We start from the raw sequence: 24,616 nt of genomic DNA on the forward strand, positions 1-24,616 counted from the left end.
ACACAGTGAGTGCCTCTGCTCCAGTACTGCCACATGATTCTCTAAAAAGTTTTTGCTTGCTGTCAGCCCTTCCCCAGCCTGCAGGTGCACTCATCCTTTCCCTTTCCCACCCAAACTCCAGGAGGCTCACTGTTTCCATAGCCAGGTGACCCTTTCAGGAGGAAAGCCCAGCCTACAGAAGTCTCCCCAACACTGCATAGGAACTTCCTCTTGGCTCACTTCATCCCATTTTGTGACTGAGGCTTGCCTCCACTTCTCCATACCTCCCACCACCATTCCAGTGCATTTCCATTGGCTTTTATAGTTCCCCAGGCTCTGCCCTGCCCACCCACCTATTACAGCAGGCCCTAAAACACAAATACATCTGATATTAGGATATCGGAACAAGCCAAGCTATTATAGATCCCTACATAGAAACTACACACTAGCAGAATACCTCACCTCAATCACACACGCAGAACACATAGACCCTCCCCAAATACAGAATAAAGAGACAAAGTTTAACTAGAAACATGCAAACAAAAACTGAATTGGAAACCATAACAAGATAGACTCTGTATGCAGTGCAATGATGGAAAAACAGAAACATCATCATTCCTCATTAAACATCAAACAATAAAATCAAGATTTATAAACCATCGATCATAATGGTAAAACCATACTCATAAAAAGATTAGATATGTTAAAGCAACTGATGAACAGAATATTGAGTGATTAAAAATATATAACTGGTTTTTTTTTAAATTTTCCAATCAATAAAATATTTCAAAACAGCAGACACATCAAATAATACCTATAATTAAAACTAAGGCTAAAAAAAAATCCTTTACTCTCCATACCTGGGAAGTTTAGATTCCAGTCATCCTCAGATTGTCATGGATTAGTCAGGGATAGGATGAATGCACAAACTTTCTCCTCTCTTATTTATACACACTTTCTAACATATATGATCATTCTCACACAAACTCCCTTATATTCTCTCTCACATACATACTATACTGACTGGCTCACAAACTCTGGCTCATATACATGCTTTGGAAAATACAGCAAGACTGACTATTATGCAGTGCAACAATGGAAAAACGCAGAAAAGCAAATGTTGCTTACCTGTAACAGGTGTTCTCACAGGATAGCAGGATGTTAGTCCTCACATATGGGTGACATCACAGGATGGAGCCCAATCACGGAAAACTTCTGTCAAAGTTTCCAGAATTTTGACTGGCCCCTACTGGGCATGCCCAGCATGGCACTAACCCTGCAGCCAGCAGGGGACCCCCTTCAGTCTTGTTTAAAAGCTACAGGAAGTGCCGAAAAATAAAATAAGAAACATAACGAACCCAATACCGCGTGGTGGGTTTCATGAGGACTAACATCCTGCTGTTCTGTGAGAACACCTATTACAGGTAAGCAACATTTGCTTTCTCACAGGACAAGCAGGATGGTAGTCCTCACATATGGGTGAGTACTAAGCTGAGGATATCTGAGAAATGCACCAAATGCATTGGTTTACGACCCCACCCACCAGAGAAATTTTGAGAGAGCCCTATGCATCAGGTACGAATACCTGTACAACCCCAAAGCGCTCTTTTGTTATGTCTCAGGCCTCACCAAACCCATCCCGCACACGATACCAGACTCTGAAGCCCCCGCTAAATGTGAAGAACTGGCACAATACTTCAACAGCAAAATAGCAAACTTCCTCTCTAGGTTCACCAACTCCTTGCACCCCCCATCATCTGGGATTGGCCGTTCTACTGCATCATTAAGCTCCCTGGACCTTACTTCCTCCAAAGAAGTTGAATCCAACCTAAATACATTTAAACCTACCTCCCACCCCACCAATACTATCCCCACCAAAGCACTCCTTTCTGTCCCTAACTCCATTGCCAGAGCAATATCTGACATCATTAATTGCTCCCTCTCCACAGGCATAGTCCCCGACACTCTTAAGCAGGCAGTGGTTAAACCCCTCCTTAAGAAACTTTCACTAGACCCGAAAGACCCTGCAAATTTCCGCCCCATCTCAAATCTCCCGTTTATAGCCAAAATTATGGAAAGAATTGTCAATACCCAACTCACGGACTACCTTGAGGACCACAAGATCCTTCGCACCTCACAATTTGGCTTCCATAAACATTTTAACACGGAATCACTCCTACTCACCCTTTCCGACCACCTCCTCAGAGGCATGGACCAAGGGAACAGTTACCTTCTCGATATTCTCTGCAGCACTTGACACCATATGCCATAACCACCTCCTCACCCGCCTAAAAGACATTGGCATTTCAGGCTTAGCTCTCCTATGGTTCACATCCTACCTCTCTAACAGAAAATTTTCTGTTAAAATAGGTAATGCCATATCCGCCCCTCACCCTCTCTTGCAAGGAGTTCCACAGGGTTCCTCTCTCTCGTCCACCCTCTTCAACATCTACCTCACCCCCCCTCTGCCATCTACTCTCAGATCTCAAACTAAAATTGTATCTATATGCCGTAGATGTTCAAATCATCATACCGATCCACACCACTATCTCAGACGCCTTAAAGCATTGGAAAACCTGCCTTACAATCAACTCCCTCCTCACCAACCTCCACCATGCCCTAAACACCAACAAAACTGAACTACTATATATTTCTCATCACACTACTCCTAAACTTTCCTTTGCTATCGACCCAGCCTTCAAGACCATCTCTGCGCAACCAGCTGTAAGAGACCTTGGAGTCCTCTCCTTGACCAACAATTAAACCTGAAGAAATATGTCAGCTCCATCCTTAAAGGAGGTTTCTTTAAACTCAATGTTCTAAAAAAACTCAAGCCCTTACTTCACTCCCATGACTTCCATACAGTGATCCAAACCACCCTCTCATCTAAACTGGACTATTGCAATTCACTCTTCTTAGGACTCCCTTATTCCACCATAAAACCTCTCCAAATGCTCCAAAACGCTATGGCAAGAATCATAACATACGTCCGCAAAACAGACCACATTACCCCCATTCTCGAAGACCTACACTGGCTCCCCATCCCCTCCCGTATCCTCTATAAAACGCTCACCATCATTCACAAAGCCATCTACTCTCAACACTCCAATTGGCTCGACCTTCCCTTCACTTCTGCACACCCGAATCGCCCCACTAGAACAATCAACAAAGGATCCCTTCACGTGCCCTCTCAAAACAGCACACCTCTCATCCACAAGGGAACGTGCCCTCACAATCGCAGGCCCCTCACGTTGGAACTCCCTGCCCTCTAATCTCAGTCTCGAACCATGTTACCTTAAATTTAGAAAGAAACTCAAAACATGGTTGTTTAAACAGGCCTTTCCTGATTAACAGCTTCTCCCCTCAGTAACCATCCATTTGACTCCCTTACCTAGATATTCTGTTGTACTTATACATTGTACTTACGTATGTATATAATTCCAAACAATTATGATTTTACCCATATCGATATGTATTGATAGTTACTTATGTTAAGAAGTTTCTCTTCAGTTGCTCTATCTTTCTATACTGACTTATGCATGCTCCCTGCCCTCATTGTTTTTTTAGTCCTTGTTACATGTATTTTCAAACATTTCATTACAATGTGAACGGGTGTGATGTACCCACTAATGCCTGTATAGAAAAGGTTTAAATAAATAAATAGATATATAGGAAGCAACTGAAACATATACTGCCATTTTGGAAAAATAACTATTTTGAAAAGGTTGATTCTACCCACCCGAGACAAGAGCAGTGATTGCCAATGAAATAATTTTGTTTTAGTTTGGGAAATTAAAGGAACAATATTTAATTTATATAGCTTCCCAGGATCATAAAGAAGAATAATCCCGAGGTATCGAAAAGAACCTTCAGACCACCTTAAGGGGAAGTTCCACTTCCATAAATTTCACACTGAGGGCAGGGTTCCAAGAGCTTCCAATTTTTCAAAATTTAATTTGAACCCTGATATCCCACCAAAAAGGAAAACTCCCTCAACAGTTCTGTACGAATTAAGAACTAGATTAGTGAGATGAACCAGATGGACATCTGCAAAGGCAGCATATCTTTAAATACAAATCTCTCCAAAGCTACCCCCTCAGTTCCCTCTGAGAACTGAATTCACTGTAGTAAAAAGAGAGAACAAATAAAAGTGGAGATAAGGGACATCCCTGATGTGTTCTCCTCTGTAATCCAAATTCTTCTATCCACCATTAATTAAAAGAACAGCTTGGCAATCAGAATATAACATTTGTATTGCCTTCCCAAAATTACCCAGTAAGCCCACTTTTGTAGAACCACAAAAGGGTAACATCAGTCCACTCGATCAAATACCTTCTCTGCAACAAAGTTCACCAGTAATGATTCCTCATGAGACTGTTGTACAGTACAATAAGGCTAATATTTTCCTTGAAATTTGAAATCTACTAGATAAGGGAAGCCCTGACCGACGTGCCACAAATGCGCAGTAGAGAGCAGCTCTACCGCGCATGCGCGGGCGAGCACGTCGGCCAGGTTTGCCTATTTACAAAAATGGCGCTGGGAGGACCCGTAGCGGCAGCGGCGGCGAGGACCAGGACCTGTAGTGGCGGCGGCGCGCACGCGCGCACCATCCAAAGGCATTGTGAATGAGGAGGGGAGTTGACTGAGGGAGGGAGGAGAGAGTGAGGTGAGAAGGAGTGGGAGGGAGAATAGAGGAGGAGAGGGGGAAGGGAGAATGAGGGGGAAGTGGAAGGGAGAGGGGAGGGAGAATGAGGGGGGAGGGGGAAGGGAGAGGAGGGGGAGGGAGAATGAGGGGAAGGTTGAAGGGAGAATGAGGGGAAGGTCGAAGGGAGAATGAGGGGAAGGGAGAATGAGAGGGAGGGGAAGGTGGAAGGGAGGGGAAGGGAGAATGAGGGGAAGGTGGAGGTGGAAGGGAGAATGAGGGGAAGGGAGAATGAGGGGGGAGGTGGGAGGGAGAATGAGGGGGAAGGAAATGGACTGAAAAATTTTTTTTTAATGTAGCCCATTGTTACGGGCTTAACGGCTAGTAATAAATATATTAGTCACTGAATATTTATGTCTCACGAACCCAACCTGATTATCTAAAATCAAGCCGGGGAGCATAGGAGCCACTCTCTCTGCCATTATCTTGGCTAGTAATTTCAAATCTAAATTGAGAAGTGAAATGGACCGATATGATTCAGGCTTATACAGATCCTTGCCTGGTTTAGGAATTAAAGCAATTAATGCTTTATTTTGATCATATTGGAGTGTCCCTGTTTCTATTGACTGTTCATACATAGAGGCTAAAGGTGAAACTACTTGTCCCTGAAGGAACTTAAACTCCTAAAAGCATCCGGTCTGGGGGGCCTTATGAAGCTGAGCTTGTTGAATTCTCAATTTAATTTTTGGACTGTAATAAGGGCATTAAGACTAGCTATTTGCAGTTTCAATAGATGATGTATACAAATACCATCTAAATATTGCTTAATAAGATCTTGATTCACAGGCTTAAGTGAAGAGAGTTTGAAAACATTTAAAAAAGATCTCATGAATTTGCTTTTTCATATGAACTACTGTGCCTGAATGATCTTTAACTGCCACTATAAAGTTTTGCACTTTCTGCTTCTTAATCAGGGAAGTAATTTTACCTGATTTATTCCCATATTGGAAAAGTTTAAATTTATAGTGGAAGAGCGATCTCTTAGCCTGTTGATGTATATATGAACTGAAGGCTGCTTGTGAGGCAAGATAACTTGTCCTCACTGCCTCTGTACATTGATCGGCCAATAACTTCAATTTCTGAAATTTTTTCTCTAATTTAGAATTTTATTATCTAGATCTTTTTTATACTCTACCATGAATACAATCATTTCCCCTCTCATAACGGCCTTGGCCGTATTCCAATAGAGAAGCAGGGTGCACCTGTGTTCAACTTTGTTTCTGGAATTTCGCCAACTTTTTCAGAGAAATATTTCATGACATTGGTTCTGAGTTGTCCTCCCTGGAGTTTTATTTCATAACCCCTAGTTCTTCTGATTTCTTTCTAATGGAAAAAGTTTGTCGTTGATTGTGCATCATTAAAACCTTTCAGGTATCTGAAAATCTGTATCATATCTCATCTGTACCTCCTCGCCTCCAGGGTACAAGTCATTTGATGGAGACCCACCACCATTTTGGCCACCCTTCTCTGAACCACCTCCATCCTGTCTCTGTCCCTTATGAGAAACGGTCTCCAGAACTGAACACAGTACTCCAGGTGAGGCCTCACCAAGGACCTGTACAAGGGGATTCTCACTTCCTTTTTCTTACTGGTTATTCCTCTCTCAATGCAGCCCAGCATACTTCTGGCTTTGCTATCGTCTTGTCACATTGCTTCGCAGTCTTCAGATCACTAGACACTATCACCCCAAGGTCTCTCTTTTGTTCCATGCACAACAGCCCTTCACCAACATCACATACAGCTTTTTTGTATTACCATACCCCAGATGTATGGTTCTGCACTTCTTGGCATTGAATCCCAGCTGCCAAATCTTCGACCACCATTCAAGCTTCCTTAAATCTCTTCTCATTCTCTCTATTCCTGCCAGTGTGTCCACTCTGTTGCAGATCTTAGTATCACCCGAAAATAGACAAACTTTACCTTCTATCCCTTCCACAATGTCGCTTACAAAGATATTGAACAGAACCGGTCCCAACACTGATCCCTGTGGCACTCCACTTAACACCATTTTCTCTTCAGAGCAGGTTCCATTTACCATCACACGCTGTCTTCTATCTGTCAACCAGTTTGTAATCCACGCCACCACTTTGGCGCTCACTCCCAAGCTTCTCATTTTATTAATGAGTCTTCCATGTGGGACCATATCAAAAGCTTTACTTAAAATCCAAGTAAATCACATTGAGCACTCTTCCCTGATCCAATCTAGTCACCCAATCAAAAAAATCAATCAATCAGATTCATATGACAGGACCTTCCCCTGGTGAATCCATGCTGTCTCAGATCGAGCAACCCACTGGATTGTAGATAGTTCACTATCCTTTCCTTCAGCAGAGTCTCCATTAATTTTCCCACCACTGAGGTGAAGCTAACCAGCCTATAGTTTCCAGCCTCCTCTCTGCTCTCACTCTTGTGAAGCAGGATCACCACTACTCTTCTCCAATCACTAGGCACCACTCCTGTTTCCAAGGATCTATTGAACAGGTCACACAGTGGACCTGCCAGCACATCTCTGAGCTCTCTTAGTATCCTGGGATGAACCTCATCAGGCCCCATGGTTTTGTCCACTTTCAGTTTTCCTAGCTCTTCCTATACATTCTCGTCTGTAAATGGCGTTTCGTCTACTCCACCCCCTTCCACAGTCTTGTAAACTAGCGACAGTCCTTCTCCCGGGTCTTGATTAATATTTCTGCCATTTCTTCACCTCTCTCCACACATTGATCCTGGTCACCTTTCAATTTCACTATACCTCTTCGGACCTTTCTCCTTTATCTGATGTATCTGAAGAATGTTTTTTCACCTCGCTTTACCTCTTTGGCAATCCTCTCTTCTGCCAGACATTTTGCTTTCTTGATTACTTTCTTTGTTTCCCTAAGTTTTACTAGATATTCTTCCCTGTGTTCCTCTTTTTGGGATCCTTTTTAATTCTTGAATGCTGCTTTTTTTGCTTTTATTACTTCAGCCACCTCCTTCAAGAACCAAATTGGTTTCTTATTTCTCTTACTTTTGTTTACTTTTCTAACAAATAGATTTGTTGCTCCCTTTAGTTTGGTCCACTGTTGTTCCACCTCTCCCATTTTCTCCCAGTCTTCTAGTTCTACCTCCAGGTATGTCCCATTTCAACAAAGTCTGTATTTTTGAAAGTCAAAAATCAGGTCTTCGTGTGACTTCTCCGTATCCTATTTGCGATGTCAAACCATACTAGTTGATGATCACTGGTGCTGAGGTGGGCACTCACATGGACATTAGAGACATTCTCCCCCATTAGTGAGCACTAGGTCGAGTATAACTCCCTCCCTCATGGGTTCCATTACCATTTGTTTGAAGAGTGCCCCTTGCAGAGCATCTATCTCTCCATTTCTGGTCAATTCTGCGGAAGGGATTTTCCAGTCTATGTCCGGCAGATTAAAGTCTCCAACAATCAACACTTCTCCTTTCTTTCCCACCTTTTGGATGTGTTCTACCAGATCTCTGTCTAGTTCTTCCATTTGAGTCAGAGGCCTGTAAAACACACCAGTAAAAATGGATGCATCCTCGGTGTACTTCCCCACTTAATGTTATGGTTTTGAGGTGTTGGAGTAGATTCTTGGGTACTGCGGTGATGGCCACTCCCACAGGGAGGAGCCCCGTGAGGAACCGCAGTACTAGGCTAGACTCTATACACGCAGATACAGAGAATTTGTATTTATTATACAGCTTGATGGTACTACCCAGTGAAAGGCAGCAGTGAGGTAACCCAGTAGAAGTAGTTCAGGGTTCCTCAGCAGAGGAGACCAATTATATCTTTTTTGAGATGCGGCGACCAGAATTGTACACAGTATTCAAGGTGGGGTCTCACCATGGAGCGATACAGAGGCATTATGATATTTTCCATTTTATTCACCATTCCCTTCCTAATAATTCCTAACATTTTGTTTGCTTTTTTGACTGCCACAGCACACTGAACCGATGATTTCAATGTGTTATCCACTATGATGCCTAGATCTGTTTCTTAGGTGGTAGCACCTAATATGGAACCTAACATCATGTAACTACAGCAAGAGTTATTTTTCCCTATATGCATTCACCTTGCACTTGTCCACATTAAATTTCATCTGCCATTCGGATGCCCAATCTTCCAGTCTTGCAAGGTCTTCCTGCAATTTATCACAATCCACTTGTGATTTAACTACTCTGAATAATTTTGTATCATCCGCAAATTTGATAACCTCACACTCATCGTATTCCTTTCCAGATCATTTATATATATTTTGAAAAGCACCGGTCCAAGTACAGATCCCTGAGGCACTCCACTGTTTACCCTTTTCCACTGAGAAAATTGACCATTTAATCCTACTATCTTTTTCCTGTCTTTTAACAAGTTTGTAATCCACGAAAGGACATCGCCTCCTATCCCATGACTTTTTAGTTTTCTTCGAAGCCTCTCATGAGGGACTTTGTCAAACGCCTTCTGAAAATCCAAATACATTACATCTACCGGTTCACCTTTATCCACATGTTTATTATTCCCTCCAAAAAAGTGAAGCAGATTTGTTAGGTAAGACTTCCCTTGGGTAAATCCATGTTGACTGTGTTCCATTAAACCATGTCTTTCTATATGCTCTATGATTTTGATCTTGAGAATAGTTTCCACTATTTTTCCCGGCACTGAAGTCAGGCTCACTGGTCTATAGTTACCCAGATCACCCCTGGAGCCTTTTTTAAATATTGGGGTTACATTGGCCACCCTCCAGTCTTCAGGTACAATGGATTATTTTAATGATAGGTTACAAATTTTAACTAATAGATCAGAAATTTCATTTTTGAGTTCCTTCAGTACCCTAGGATGCATACCATCCGGTCCAGGTGATTTGCTACTCTTTAGTTTGTCAATCTGGCCCACTTCATCTTCCAGGTTCACAGTGATTTCATTCAGTTCATCTGACTCATCACCCCTGAAAACCATCTCCGGAACTGGTATCTCCCCAACATCCTCATTAGTAAACACAGAAGCAAAGAATTCATTTAGTCTTTCTGCAATGGCCTTATCTGCCCTAAGAGCCCCTTTAACCCCTCTGTCATCTACTCACCTACTCACTCACAGATTTCTTGCTTCGGATATATTTTTAAAAGTTTTTATGAGTTTTTGCCTCTGTGGCCAACTTCAATTCAAATTCTCTCTTTCGCCAGAGATAGTCCAAAAACTTCATGGTGGAACAGGTAAAGGGATCGAGTGACTGAACAGAACACCATGATTTAAATCTGTTCCATTTGTAAAGGTAAGATTTTCTCGTGGAAGGCTTTCATGAAGCAATAAGGACATGGTAAACTGGCTCCGAAAGGTTGAGTGGCTGAAGAATCAACCTTTCAACATCCAGGCCATCAGGGATAAGGCCTGAAGATTGTGGTGGTGCAAGCACCCATTGTTCTGAGTGATCAGAAGTGGGTCCGTTCCCAAGGGAATGCGCCTGCAAATGGAGAGGTCCTGAAGAATCAACACCTCACTGGCCATGCCAAGTGTGATTTCCATCAGGATCATGGTTCCCTTCTCCTGACTTAGCTTCACAAGAGTCTTTGAGAGAAGCGGAAGTGGAGGGAAGGCATATAAGAGACCGGTTGCCCATGAGAGGGAGAATGCATCTCTTGGGTGTGAGTGTTGACTGCGAGTGAGAGAGCAAAAGTTCTCTACTTTGCAGTTTTGAGGTGACACAGAGAGGTCTATGCGGGGGTAACCCCAACGTTGGAATATTGAGTCCGCAACAGTGGGGTTGATGGACCACTCGTGCGGTCGAAAGGCACGACTCAGCTTGTCCGCCAACACATTGTCCACTCCCGGCAAGTAGGTAGCCCTGAGGTACATTGAGTGGGAGAGGGCCTCCGCCCATATCTGTGCCGCTTCCTGACACATTGGGTAGGAGCCCATCCCTCCCTGTTTGTTGATGTACCACATGGCCACCTGGTTGTCCGTATGAATCAGGATGACCTGGTTGGAAAGATGATCCTGAAATACCCTGAGAGCATATCTGATTGCTCGTAGCTCCAGGAAATTGATTTGGTGTTTGGATTCCTCTGGAGACCAAGCTCCTTGGGACTGCAAATTGGCAACATGTACTCCCCAGCCGAGGTTGGAAGCATCGGTGATGAGAATTATTTGAGGGTCTGGAGCCTGGAAGGGTAGGCCTTGGAGGAGATTGATCTGATTTTTCCACCAGGCTAGAGACTGACGAAGTGGGTCAGTGATGTGGACAATGGTCGACGGTGGTTGGATGGATTGAGTCCACTGTGACCTTAGAGTCCACTGCATGACACTCATGGCCAAGCGGGCCATTGGAGTAACCTGTACTGAGAACACCATGTGTCCCAGCAGGATGAGGAAGTGGCGTGCAGTCGAGCGGTGCTGAGACCGTAGCTGGTGTGCGAGAGAAATGAGAGTGAGAGCTCGCTCTTGAGGCAATAATGCCTTTGCTTGAAAGGTGTCCAAGTCTGCCCCTATGAAGGACAAAGTTTGAGTTGGGACTAAGCAGGATTTCGTGTAGTTGACAAGAAATCCTAGCGAAATCAGAGTGTGTAAGGTGAGGTGCAGGGATGACCGAGCAGCCTGCTGAGTGGGAGCCCTGATTAACCAATCATTGAGATAGGGGTAGACGTGAACACCTTGAGTCCTAAGGAAGGCTGCTACTATTACGAAACACTTGGTGAAGACTCGTGGTGCAGTTGCCAGGCCGAACGGTAGCACTCTGTACTGATGGTGCTTGGGGCCTACCAGAAATCTCAGAAATCTGTGATGAGATGGAGTTATCGCAATGTGTGTGTACGCATCCTGGAGATCTAGAGAGCAGAACCAGTCTCCTCTTTGCAGAAGAGGAAGGAGGGAACCCAAGGTTACCATCTTGAACTTTTCTTGCTGGAGGTACTTGTTGAGGGCACATAGGTCCAGAATTGGACGAACACCGCCTGACTTTTTGGAGATTAGAAAGTACCGGAAATAGAATCCTAGGCCTTGTTGGGAGTAGGGCATTGGTTCTATTGCTCTGGACTGGAGGAGGAGGGAAACCTCCTGTTCCAGGAGTGGTGAGTGGTCGATGTTCTCCACATCAGCTGAGGTGGGGAATCCAGTGGGATGGAGAGAAAGTTCAGGTGATAACCCTGAGAGATTATGGCAAGGAACCACTGGTCTGAGATGATTGCGTGCCATCTGTTGTTGAAATAGCACAATCGACCCCCCACTGGTATCTGAGGCAGTAGAAGCTGGCTGCTGCTCTCTATGCAGGAGTCAAAAGCCAGAAGCAGGGCCCAGCTGAGGAGCTGGTTGCGGCTTTTGTTTCCAAGGCTGATGAGACTGGGCCTTTTGGAAAGGTCTCGTGGAACGAGTTCTAGACGGTGGTGGATAGTACTTCTTTGGATGGAAGAATGACTTTTTAGTATCCTTCCTGAATGGTTGTTTGGAGGAATACTCAGAAGGCATCAGAGAGAGTTGGTGAAGGGTCTCATGATGCTCTTTGAGTTCAGCCACCGTCCGCTGGATCTGTTCGCCAAACAGATTGTCCGATCTGCCTTGCATAGGAGACAATCTGTCTTGTACTTCAGGGTGCAAGTCTGAAGACTTAAGCCAAGCCATCTTCTTGTAGAAATGGCAGCTGCAGGTACCCTGGAAGCGGTGTCGAAGATATCGTAAGAGGATCTTATTTCATGCTTCCCTGCTTCAAAACCCTTGTGTACCAGGGTTTGAAGCTGTTCCTGGAATTGCTGAGGCAGGGACTCTGCAAAGTCCTGTATCTGTTTGAATAAGACCCTATTATACTGGGTCATATACAGCTGGTAAGAGGCGATCCGAGAGATGAGCTTTGATCCCTGGAAGACACACCGGCCAATGGCATCCGAATTTCTTTTCCTTGGGGGGAAGGAAGAGTGGGGTTTTGAGCATTGTGCTCTCTTTTGGGCAGACTCAACTACCACGGATTGGTGATACAGCTGAGGTTTCTGGAAACCTGGGGCTGACTGGACCAAGTAAGTGGTATCTGGTATTCAACAGGTATTCAACCTTATTATCTTCTCCTTCTCCTCCTCCTTTAGCCAACTTCCCCTTTGGATTGAATCCCCTCAAGGCCACCTCTTTCTACCTGCACACTTTGTTTCTTTCCTAGTTATGTTTATTCCAAGTTATTCTCCTCCTTGTTCTTTGTAAGACATATTAATGTCATTATTTATTGCCTGTTAGAATGTAAACCGGAGTGATAAGTAACTCTGTTACCTGAACCTCGGTATAAAAAAAGTTATAAATAAATAAATAAATAAATCTGCCTTTCGGTTGACTGGAGCTACTGAACCAGGGTGTTCCCAGTTCTTTTTGAGAAGATCCAAAAGAACCTGATGAATAGGGATGGAGATTATTTCTTTGGAAGCATCCAGGAATTGTAACAGCTCCAACATTTGGTGCCTATCATCTTGTACAGTCTGTAATTGGACGGAACCAACTCAGACATTTCCTTCACAAAATTTATGAAGGACAAGTCCTCTGGAGGAGAATGCTTCCTGCTTTCCGTAGGAGGAGGAGATGGTAAATCATCGGTGTCTTGAGATGAATCGTCAGTCCAGTCATAAGAATCAGCACCTGTCCCTCTAGGAACCTGAGAAGGACGGGACGATGGTATTCCTGAAGGTCCTGGTCTAGGCTCTGAAGGCATCGAGGGAAGTACTGGAGGCACCGATGAAGGCATCGAGGGTACCGATGGATGGATCGGCATTGATGGCTGAGGCATCGGCAGGACTCCCGATGGAGGAATACGGAATGGTGTTTCTCCTCCCGATGAAAGAGTAAGTGGAGAAGGCACCGGAGCCACTGGTGACCCAGGATCCATTGGTGGAAAAGCGGCTATAAGCGCTTCCATCTTTGAGAGCAGCGGTGCCAATGCTGCTGGAATGGGATCGGTGGTCGGTTCCACAATCGGCATCGGTGTCGGCGGAACTTGGAACCTATGCATCACCTTATCTATGGCCTTCTGAACCATCCGGTCCAGCTCTTCACGGAGACCTAGAGCAAGCAGCCCTGGTTCCGGAAGGGAAGGAGGCAGAGGCATAGCCGGAGGGACCATCGTTAAAGGCGGAGTCGCGGCTCCTGATACCCGTCCGGGTGGGGGTTGCCTCGGTGACCCGGTCCCAGAAAGGTTCGATGCCTTTTCTGGAAAGGGTTTCATCGATGGCAGCTCGGACGATGGCGAAGTCGATGATTTTCCTTCATCGATGGTCTGAGGCTTTCGGTGTCGATGCCGATGTTTCTCTCTATGATCCCCTTGATCTTGAGGGGGAGTAGAGGTTGTCAATGGCCGGGAAGTCGTTGATGCCAGACGGTCACCGGCCGGTGCCCGATGCTGGCGTGAAGTGGACGGCGTCGATGCAATGGGCGTCGGAGTTTGGGAACAAAAGAGAAGTTCCATTTTCTCCATTCTGGCTTTGCGACCTTTTGGTGTCATTAAGGCACATTTGGTGCAAGTCAGGACATCATGCTCGCACCCAAGGCAGATTACACAGACTTTATGAGGGTCTGTTATGGACATGGCATGAGTACAGTCTGGGCACCGATGGAATCCCGCCGCCATTGCTTTTGAAAAAATTGAACCGCTGTGCGGTCGACGGTCAGTAGGCCGCGAGGGCCAAACTCGATGGGAATCGACTGGAACCAGGTAAAAAACTTACTGGAGTACCGCGGAAGCAAAAATTCAAAAAGGGAACCCCTGTGGGGTCTGAAAGTTTGTAGTAGTTCCGTGAGGAAAATTCCTGTCAGGAATCTCTGAGGAGCTTCTTAAACTGCGTGGCTACTGCTGCGTGGAAAAAAGAAGACTGAAGGGGGACCCCTGCTGGTTGCAGGGTTAGTGCCATCCTGGGCATGCCCAGTAGGTGCCAGTCAAAGTTCTAGAAACTTTGACAAAAGTGTTCCGTGATTGGGCTCTATCCTATGATGTCACCCATATGTGCGGACTACCATCCTGCTTGTCCAGTGAGAAATATTTTTACACTGTTCTATATTTGTCTGTCATTCATCACACTGCCTGTTCCTGTTATAAACCAACAGTTTAAAAAACAGTTTTACTATAAAATCATACATATAACCGAGGATCAAGTTTGCAGGTAGGCATTCAAGTTTTGACTAATAACAATCACATTCCTTTCCACATACAGTGCTACTAAATGCTATAAAAAAAAAAAAAAGTATAATGTAGCAGAGCATTAATTAAAATAAAACAATAAAACTTGCTATAAAAATTGTGCTTAGAATTTGGCTCAATATAAGGTAATTATTGTAATATAGCTAGAACAGTACTTGTACCTTAGCAAACTGGCAATCCCAGGGCTGGTTCTTCCATTAGACAAACGAAATAATCCAAGAACAGATTTTCGATTATGGTGTCCATAGGCAGAAAATCAGAGGCAGAGAGCAGCAGGGAGTCACGGTTTTTAGGCACCCTAGCATGTGATTATGTTGCTCATGTCTAAGTCCAGTCATGAGATGGTCACTTACAATGCTACAATTTTGGGGGCAGCAGGAGTGGGGTGGCTTATCTTAGGCAGCAGAAAACAGCTGTACTGCTTACTGTTCCAGTCCCTCCCCACCCCAGACAGTGAGCAGAGAACAGAAGGGAAGGGAGGTAAGTCTGGAGTGCACAGAGCACAGCACAGGAGTGCTACACTACTCTCTAATCCATTCCCTCCCTTCCTATTGCTGCCCACCCTCTTCCCCTTTTGTCTACAGGGAACAGGAGGAGAGGGGGTGAGGATGGAGTAGACAGCAGAGCAAAGTAGCATTCAGGTTTTGTCTTATATTTCAATTCCTAATTTGTGGTCACTTATTTTGTATTTGGTAAAGTCTCCATCAGCAGCAGCCCATCCCCCAGCTCCAGGTGAGTATCATTATATGTATGCGCACATGCAGACACAAACCATGATGCTCTCCCAGAGTCCCTAATATATATATATTTTTTTATTACAGGCAGATGATAATTCATTCTCTAAACCAATGGTATTCACTCTTAGCCCTCAGGGCCACCAACAGTTGGTTTTCAGGGTATCCCTAATGAATATGCATGAGATAGATTTGCATGCACATCGCCTCCATTGTATGGAAATCTCTCTCATACATATTCATTAGGAATATCCTGAAAACTTAACCAGTTGGCAGTACTGCTCTAAATCAATAACAATACTACTTTCTCAAACATTCTACCAAATGGTAGATTTTAAAACATATTTATGTCCACTTGTTACTAATGACCCTTTCCTAATATCTAATTTTTCAGATCATAAATAGGGATAAAAAATTTATCTTCATTCAGTTTATCAGATAGGCATTAAAATACATTCTGCTAGTATTCTTCCAAATTAAATCATCTACAAGTTAAGAAATTATAATTAAAATGGAAACATAAATCTCTAGATAGATGCTTGTTCTTACTTGAGACATGGGACACTGTCTTTCATCATTCCTTCACATGTCACAGCATTTGCACTCCCTGAAAGGTTTTGACTCTTTAAAGACAAAGGTTGAAAACAGGGTTCTGGAAAGGGAGGAACTGCATCAGGCTCAGGAGTGATGATGTCTTCTACATCACACTGCAGTCGCACCTCTAAGGACTTAATAAAAAAACAAACAATAATTTTTCTGTTTATTTTCAAACAAGATTTTGCATAAAAGTAAAAATAAAGATCAAACAAGTTGTAAGTGATACCATTTTATTGTACAAACATATTGCCCGCAACTTGTTTTTTACATTTATTACTTTTATGTAGAAAGTAAAGTCAAATATATATAATACTGCTCTAGTTACCCTAAGCACCAACAATCCAGAGTATTTTCTGATATTTTACAAAATTAAGGTTAAGCAAATTTATCTTTTTTAAGAAATCACAATACATAAACAGGTGAATTTTCAAAGGAGTTAAACGTCAATGTAAAATACTATTATAGCAATTTTCAAAAGCATTTACCTGTTAAGTGCATGTAACGTAGATAAAATATATTGACAATTTATTGACATATATTGTAGCAATTTTCAAAAGCCCACTTACACAGAAAAAGCAAGTGTTGCTTACCTGTAACAGGTGTTCTCTCAGGACAGCAGGATGTTAGTCCTCACATATGGGTGACATCAAAGATGTTTAAAATCATATTTAAAATCATGAGAGGTCTAGAACGGGTAGATGTGAATCGGTTATTTACTCTTTCGGATAATAGAAAGACTAGGGGACACTCCATGAAGTTAGCATGGGGCACATTTAAAACTAAGCGGAGAAAGTTCATTTTTACTCAACGCACAATTAAACTCTGGAATTTGTTGCCATAGAATGTGGTTAGTGCAGTTAGTATAGCTGAGTTTAAAAAAGGATTGGATAAGTTCTTGGAGGAGAAGTCCATTACCTGCTATTAAGTTCACTTAGAGAATAGCCACTGCCATTAGCAATGGTAACATGGAATAGACTTAGTTTTTGGGTACTTGCCAGGTTCTTATGGCCTGGATTGGCCACTGTTGGAAACAGGATGCTGGGCTTGATGGATCCTTGGTCTGACCCAGTATGGCATTTTCTTATGTTCTTAAAGGATGGAGCCCTGAACGGAAAACTTTTCTGTCAAAGTTTCTACAAAGCTTTGACTAACACTGGCACACTGAGTGCACTGAGCATGCTCAGCCTGCAATTATCCCTGTGACTACAGGTGTCTCCCTCAGTCTCGTCTTACAGCTAAAAGCGCAAGTGAAACTAAAATAAAAGTAAAAACATATACAGACCCAACTCCGCGGGGTGGGTTTCGTGAGGACTAACATCCTGCTGTCCTGTGATAAAGCAAAATTGCTTACCTTGTAATAGGTGTTATCCCAGGACAGCAGGATGTAGTCCTCACATATGGGTGACATCACCGATGGAGCCCTATTCCGGAAAAACTTCTGTCAAAGTTTCTAGAAACATTTGACTGGCACAGTGGGGCAGATTTTATAAATCTGCGCACACGCGTACATTTGTTCGCACACCAGGCGCGAACAAGAGTACGCGGGATTTCAATAGATATGTGCGTAGCCGCGCGTATCCATTAAAATCTGGGGTTGGCGCGCGCAAGGCTGCCCAAAATAGTCAGCCTGCGAGCGCTGAGCCGCTCAGCCTGCCTCCGTTCCCTCCGAGGCCGCTCCGAAATTGGAGCGGCCTCAGAGGGAACTTTCCTTCGCCCTCCCCCCACCTTCCCCTCCCTTCCCCTACCTAGCCCCCCCCCCACCTCTATCACGAAAGTTACGCCTTCTCGAAGCAGGCGTAACTTTGCACGCGCTGGGCCGGCTGCCGCGCTCCATGTTCCGGTCCGGGGGCTGGTCCGGAGACTGCGGCCACACCCCCGGGCCGAAACCATGCCCGCGGCACTGCCCCCGGATGACGAGCGGATCATGACACGCCCCTGAAACGCGCCCCCCCCCCCAGGAAAGCCCCGGGACTTATGTGCGTCCCAGGGCTTTGCGCGCGCCGGAAGCCTATGCAACATAGGCTCGGCGCACGCAGGGGGTGTTTGGGCCAGGTTTTCAGGGGGTACGCGCGTATCTTACGCACATACCCCTTTGAAAATCTGGCCCAGTGTGCCCACTGAGCATGCTCGGCATGCTATGATATTCTCAGCCACAGTGGTCTCCCTTCAGTCTCGTTTGTAGCAATGAGCGTTAGCCAAAAATAAAATAATAAAACGTATTGGCCCCAACTCCGCGGGGTGGCGGGTGGGTTGCGTGAAGACTATATCCTGCTGTCCTGGGATAACACCAATTACAAGGTAAGCAATTTTGCTTTATCCCAGGACAAGCAGATACTAGTCCTCACATATGGGTGATTAGCAAGCTAGAGGCTGAGTCATTTGTAGTGAAGCAACAGAATGTATTGTTGTTGAAAATGAGGCAGCCGAAGATCACAGCAGATTGGATGTAGGAGTTGGGATTATACTGGAAACAAGTTTTTTAAGACAGATTGTCCTTAGGCTGAATCTTGTTGTCCTTCTTTGTCCAAACAGTAATGAGCTGCAAAGGTGTGAAGAGAACTCCATGTTGCTGCTTTACATATGTCAAGAATTGGCACTGAACGATAGTGTGCTACTGAGGTTGACATTGCTCTTACTGAGTGAGCCTTTATTCGCCCCTGGAGAGGAAGGCCTGCTTTTTCATAACAAAATTGTATACAATCAGCAAGCCAATTAGATAGAGTTTGCTTGCCCACTGCTTTTCCAGGTTTGTTTGGATCAAAAGAAACAAAAAGCTGGTTGGATTTCCTATGGGCCGTGGTGTGATCTAAGTAGTACGCAAGCGCACGCTTACAGTCCAAGGTGTGTAAAAGCCCTCTTTCCTTGATGAGAGTGCGGTTTTGGGAAGAAAGTAGGCAAGATGATGGATTGATTCAAGTGGAATTCCATAACTACCTTGGGGAGAAATTTTGGGTGTATACGAAGTACCACTCTGACATGTAAGAATTTTGTGTAGGGTGAGTATGTGACAAGTGCTTGTAACTCGCTAACCCTTCTCACAGATGTGATGGCTATTAATAGTCTTCCAAGTGAGAAATTTATCATCACAGGAATCCATGGGTTCCAAAAGGAGAACGCATGAGTCTTGTTAAGACCAGATTCAGGTCCCATTCTGTGACTAGTGGCCGAATTGGTGGTTTGAGGTGAATTAACCCTCTCAAAAATCTATTGACAAGGGGATGTATGGATATTGGTGCATCTCCCATCTTGTTATGGTAAGCTGAGATTGCACTTAAGTGTACTCTGACAGATGAGGTCTGTAGACCAGAGTCTGAGAGATGCCAGAGATAGTCTAACAAAGATGATGTAGTGCAGGAAAAAGGGTCCACACTGTTTTGTGTGCACCATGTGGTAAACTTTTTCCATTTAACACGATAGTTCTTTCGTGTGGAGGGTTTTCGTGAAGCTACAAGCACTTGAGAGACATTAGTTGAAAAATAAGTGGTTGTAGGATTAAGGTTTCAACATCCATGCTGTGAGGGATAGGGATTGAAGGTTGGGGTTACGCAACCTGCCCTGATCCTGAGTTATGAGAGTGGGAGCTACACCCAGGCGAATTGGTTCCCTGATCGAGAGGTCTAGAAGTGTGGGAAACCATACTTGTCGAGGCCAGTACGGGGCTATGAGTATCATGGACCCCTTGTCCTGCTGTAGCTTCACTAGAGTTTTGGTTATGAGCGGTATCGGAGGATACGCGTATAGAAGGCCTGAGTTCCAAGGGCGAGCAAAGGCGTCCTTGGCTAGTTGGTGATTCTGTCTGTGCAGAGCGCAGTAACTGTCCACTTTGTGATTCAGGTGTGACGCAAAGAGGTCTATTGTTGGTTGTCCCCCAACGTTGAAATATCCTGGTCACTACTAAGGGATCCAGGGATCATTCGTGTGGTTGGAACTGGCAACTGAGTCGATCTGCCACTACGTTATGAATGCCTGCCAGATAAGTGGCCCGGTAAAACACTGAGTATGTTTGGGCCCAGTCCCAAATTTGGGCAGCTTCTTGACAAAGGAGATATGAACACATACCTCCCTGTTTGTTGATGTACCACATGGCTACTGTGTTGTCCTTTTGGATCAGAACAGTCTTGTGTGAAAGGCAGTCCTTGAACGCATGCAGCGCATAACGTATAGCTCAAAGTTCCAGGAAATTGATTTGAAATGTTGCTTCGAGTTTTGTCCAAGTATCTTGGGTTTGGAGATTGTTTATGTGAGCTCCCCAACCCAAGGTGGATGCATCTGTAGTTAAAGTTATTTGTGGGACTGGTTGTTGGAAGGGTAGGCCCTTGCGCAAATTGTCCTTGTTCGCCCACCAAAGTAGAGAAGAACGTAGCTGGTGGGTCACTTGAATTGGAGAAGACAGTGGTTTAATGGCTTGGATCCATTGTGACCTTAAAGTCCATTGCGTTACCCTCATGGCTAACCTTGCCATAGGAGTGACATGAACTGTGGATGCCATGTGGCCTAGTAAGGTTAGAAACTGATGAGCTGTTGCTTGTTTCTTTGAATGAATCGAGTTTGCCAGAAGGGAGAGTGTGTCTGCCTGATCCTCGGGTAGAAAGGCCTTTGAGAGGATGGCGTTCAATTCTGCTCCTATGAATTGAAGCAGGTGAGATGGAATGAGATGGGACTTTTGATAATTGATGAGAAAGCCCATGGAGTAAAGTAGAGTAATGGTTCGACTGAGAGATGCCAGAGCCAGTCGTCTAGATAGAGAAAAACATGGACACTTTGTTTGTGCAAGTGTGCTGCTATTACTGCCAGACATTTGGTGAATACTCTGGGAGCAGAGGCGAGTCCGAATGGTAGTACTCTGTACTGGAAATGCTGATGACCCACCATGAAGCGCAGATACTTATGATGAGGGGGGAATATTGGAATGTGAGCGTAAGCGTCTTGAAGATCCAGAGAACAAAGCCAATCTCCTGTTTGAAGAAGTGGAAGCATGGTGCCTAGAGAAACCATCCTGAACTTTACTTTCTTCAGAAATTTGTTGAGATTTCTGAGGTCTAGGATGGGACGTAGGTCTCCGGGTTTCTTTGGAATGAGGAAATAACGGGAATAGAATCCTCTGCCCTGCTGAGTTCGGGGCACTGGCTCTACCGCTCTGGCTCTCAGAAGGGTGGATAATTCTACTTGTAATTGGGTTATGTGATTTTCGGTTAGAGAAAGAAATTTTGGAGGAGAATCTTTTGGATTTGAGAGGAAATTGAGTTGGTCTGTTATTTGTAACCAATGGTTGTAAAAAGAGGATACTCGATCTCCTACTGGAAGTTGTGGATGAGGATTGGAGAGATGGCTTCGGTCTCTGGGAAAAATCTCAAAAGCCAGCAGCCGGTCCCGTCTGTGGCGGAGGTTGAGGCTTGGCTGCCCTAGGTTGTCTGGGCTGAGGTCTTTGTTGCGGCCTAGAAGATCTGCTCTTAGATGTTGGAGGGTAATACCGCTTCTGTCGGTAGAAGGGTCTTCTAGGTTCTTTCCTTTGAAGCCTACGAGTTGACTGTGTAGTCAGATCCTGCGGAATCAATGAAAGTTGTTGCAGGGTTTCTGTGTGCTCTTTTAATTGAGCAACCGCATCTTGTACCTTGGAACCAAAAAGGTTATCACCAAGACATGGGAGGTCAACCAATTTTTCTTGGACTTCAAGCCTGAGGTCCGAGGCTTTAAGCCATGCCCAATGTCTTGCACTTATACCCAATGCAGCCACTCTGATTGCTGTTTCAACGCCATCATAGGCAGCACGGACCTCCTGCTTGCCTGCCTCCAGCCCTTTGTGGATAATTGTTTGGGCTGCTTCTTGATGATATTGTGGCAATGATGGTTTAAGCTCCTGCATCTGCTTCCATAGATTTCCTTGGTACTGAGTCATGTATAATTGATAAGAGGATATATTAGAATTTAACATGGCTCCTTGATACACCTTCCTTCCCAGGGAATCCAAGAATCTGTGGTCCTTTCCCGGGGGAATTGAAGAATGTGGTCTTATCCTCTTTGACTTCTTTTGTGCAGATTCTACCACCACCGATTGGTGTGGAAGCTGTGACTTTTGGTAGCCAGGAGCAGACTGCACCAAATATGTTGTGTCCATTCTTTTGTTTACAGCAGGCACTGAGCATGGATGCTCCCAAAGCCGATGCTGAAGGTCCAGAAGGACATCATGGACCGGTACGGCTACTACTTGCTTTGGATGGTCTACAAATTGGAGAACCTCCAATGTTTGTTGCCTTGAATCTTCTTCCGTCACAGGGATGGTGTCCGCCATTTCCTGGATGAAATTGGTGAATGATAAATCCTCCAGTGAAGATTTCTTTCTTGGGTCTGGAGGTTAAGGATCTGACATGAAATCCTCAGATGAGGTGTCTGTGTGTCCCTCGTCCCAAGTGTCATATGGATCTTCTCTAGGAGATGGAGAAGATCTAGGCGGACGAGGAAGTCCTGAAGGACCTGGTTGCGGGACATCGAAGGGTGACCCTTCAGGCTGTTCTTTGAGGCTTGGAAGAGCTCCGACTACCTCATCAAATCTCTTCATTATGAGCTGATAGAGTGCCAGTTCTGGATGTCCTGAGTCCCCAGATGAGATTGGCATCGGGACCGGAATCGAAGATGGCATCTGTATCATCGGTGGTCATGCCAGTATTACTTTCGCTGGCATCAGTGTAGGCACCGGTATCGACGGAATCGTCGGCATCGGTATAGGTACCTGCATCGATGGAATCGTCGGCATCAGTGTAGTCACCGGCTTCGGTGCAAGCAACGGCATCGGTAATGGTACCAGCATCGGTTCGGGAACCGGCATCGGTGAAGGCGCCGGAATAGGCATCTGCTCCTTAAGGGCCTGGAGCACCGCTTGCCGGATAAAATCCGACAATTCCTGCGGAACAGCTGGTGCAGGCAGAGCAGCTGAACGCGGTGGCGGTGGAGGCGTCGATACCCCTTCCACAGAGCCCTGTGGAGGTTCAACTATCGGTATTTCTTCAGAAGGTGAAGGCCCCAGCGCCGAGGGTAGCGGTGTTTCCTGAAGTTTGAGCCACTTAGCGGTCGGTTCCTCTGGGGAGAGAAGCGCCGCTGGAGTTGATGTGTGCCGATGTCTGTGATGGTGTTTTGGTCAGTGTTCGACTACTGACCTTGTCGATGCCGATGGATGATCTCTGGACCCCTCCAGACGACGTTTTTTCAATATTATTCGTTTTGAAACTCCGGCTGGAGACAATTTTGTTGATGTTGAGGGAGAAGGCAGAAGCTGAAGGTGAAAAAGATGTTCCATCTTCTCTTGGCGAAGTTTTCTTCCTTTGGGAGTCATCTCTGCACGTTTAGGGCAGGTTGAGACATCATGTTTGTCCCCCAAACAAAGGATGCACTCGAGGTGTGGATCTGTAATGGACATTGCCCGATTACAGACAGGACATTTTTTAAATCCGGTAGCCATTTTCTATCGACAGCCATCGATGAAATGAGGGAAAAAGTTATGAGAAAAAAGTTTTTACTCAGGGAGTAAAAACGAGACTACAATTACTCACCAGCCAGTGGAAATCTGAGAGAGATCCCTTGTGGGAGAAAAAGAATGAGAAAAAAAAGTGACTTTTCAGTCAGTAAACACTGTGAGAAAACTCACAAGGCTCCTTGCTCCATGATGCTTACAGCAGCGTGGAAAAAACAAAGACTGAAGAGAGACCCCTGTGGCAGAGAATATCATGGCATGCTGGGCATGCTCAGTGGCCTCACAGGGCCAGTCAAAAGTTTCTAGAAACTGACAAAGTTTTCCCTCATAGGGCTCCATCAATGATGCCACCCACATGTGAGGACTAGCATCCTGCTTGTCCTGGGATAAATGACATTATTGAAAGAATCCTGGAACTGTTGGGTAAAAGATTCAGATAATTCTTGCAGTTGTTTCCACAGATTACGTTGGTACTGCATCATATAAAGCTGATATGATGCAATTCTGGAAACCAGCATTGAGCCTTGGAACATCTTTCGTCCAATGGTATCCAAAAATCTGTGCTCCTTCCCAGGAGGATTAGATGAATGTGGCTTGATTCTCTTAGATTTCTTTTGGGCCAAATCTACTACCACAGATTGGTGAGATAGCTGCGGCTTCTGAAACCCTGGAATGTGCTGTACCAAATAGGTGGCATCAGTCCGTTTATTGACAGGTGGTATGGTACAAGGGTGTTCCCATAACCTATGTTGTAATTCCACTAGCACCTCATGCACTGGTATTGCAAGGGCTTCTTTCGTAGGATCCACAAATTGAAAAACTTCCAGTGTTTTCTGTCTGGTATCTCCCTCCGATACTAACTGGAAAGGGAGGCGAGGGATCTGATAGGACATCCTCTGATGAAGTATCAGTGTCTGCATCATCCCAGGTGCCCGAGGATGGAATTGACCCTGGCATCGATGCCCATCGATGGAATCGACCTGGCATTGATGCCATGGAC

At 44.9% G+C, this 24,616-nt stretch overlaps 1 protein-coding gene across 9 annotated transcripts in view; it reads right to left on the reverse strand.

The window, feature by feature from the left end:
* The window catches only part of STXBP5L (syntaxin binding protein 5 like), a 779,311-nt gene that overhangs the window by 259,580 nt on the left and 495,115 nt on the right, over positions 1-24,616 (reverse strand). For all 9 annotated transcript variants that reach the window (XM_029578338.1, XM_029578339.1, XM_029578335.1 and 6 more), the window contains one exon: positions 16,104-16,282. In XM_029578338.1, coding sequence (XP_029434198.1) covers positions 16,104-16,282 — 179 coding nt within the window. The remainder of the gene's footprint in view (positions 1-16,103; positions 16,283-24,616) is intronic.

The sequence above is a fragment of the Rhinatrema bivittatum genome, chromosome 15, assembly GCF_901001135.1.
Source record: "Rhinatrema bivittatum chromosome 15, aRhiBiv1.1, whole genome shotgun sequence".
Lineage (NCBI taxonomy): Eukaryota > Metazoa > Chordata > Amphibia > Gymnophiona > Rhinatrematidae > Rhinatrema > Rhinatrema bivittatum.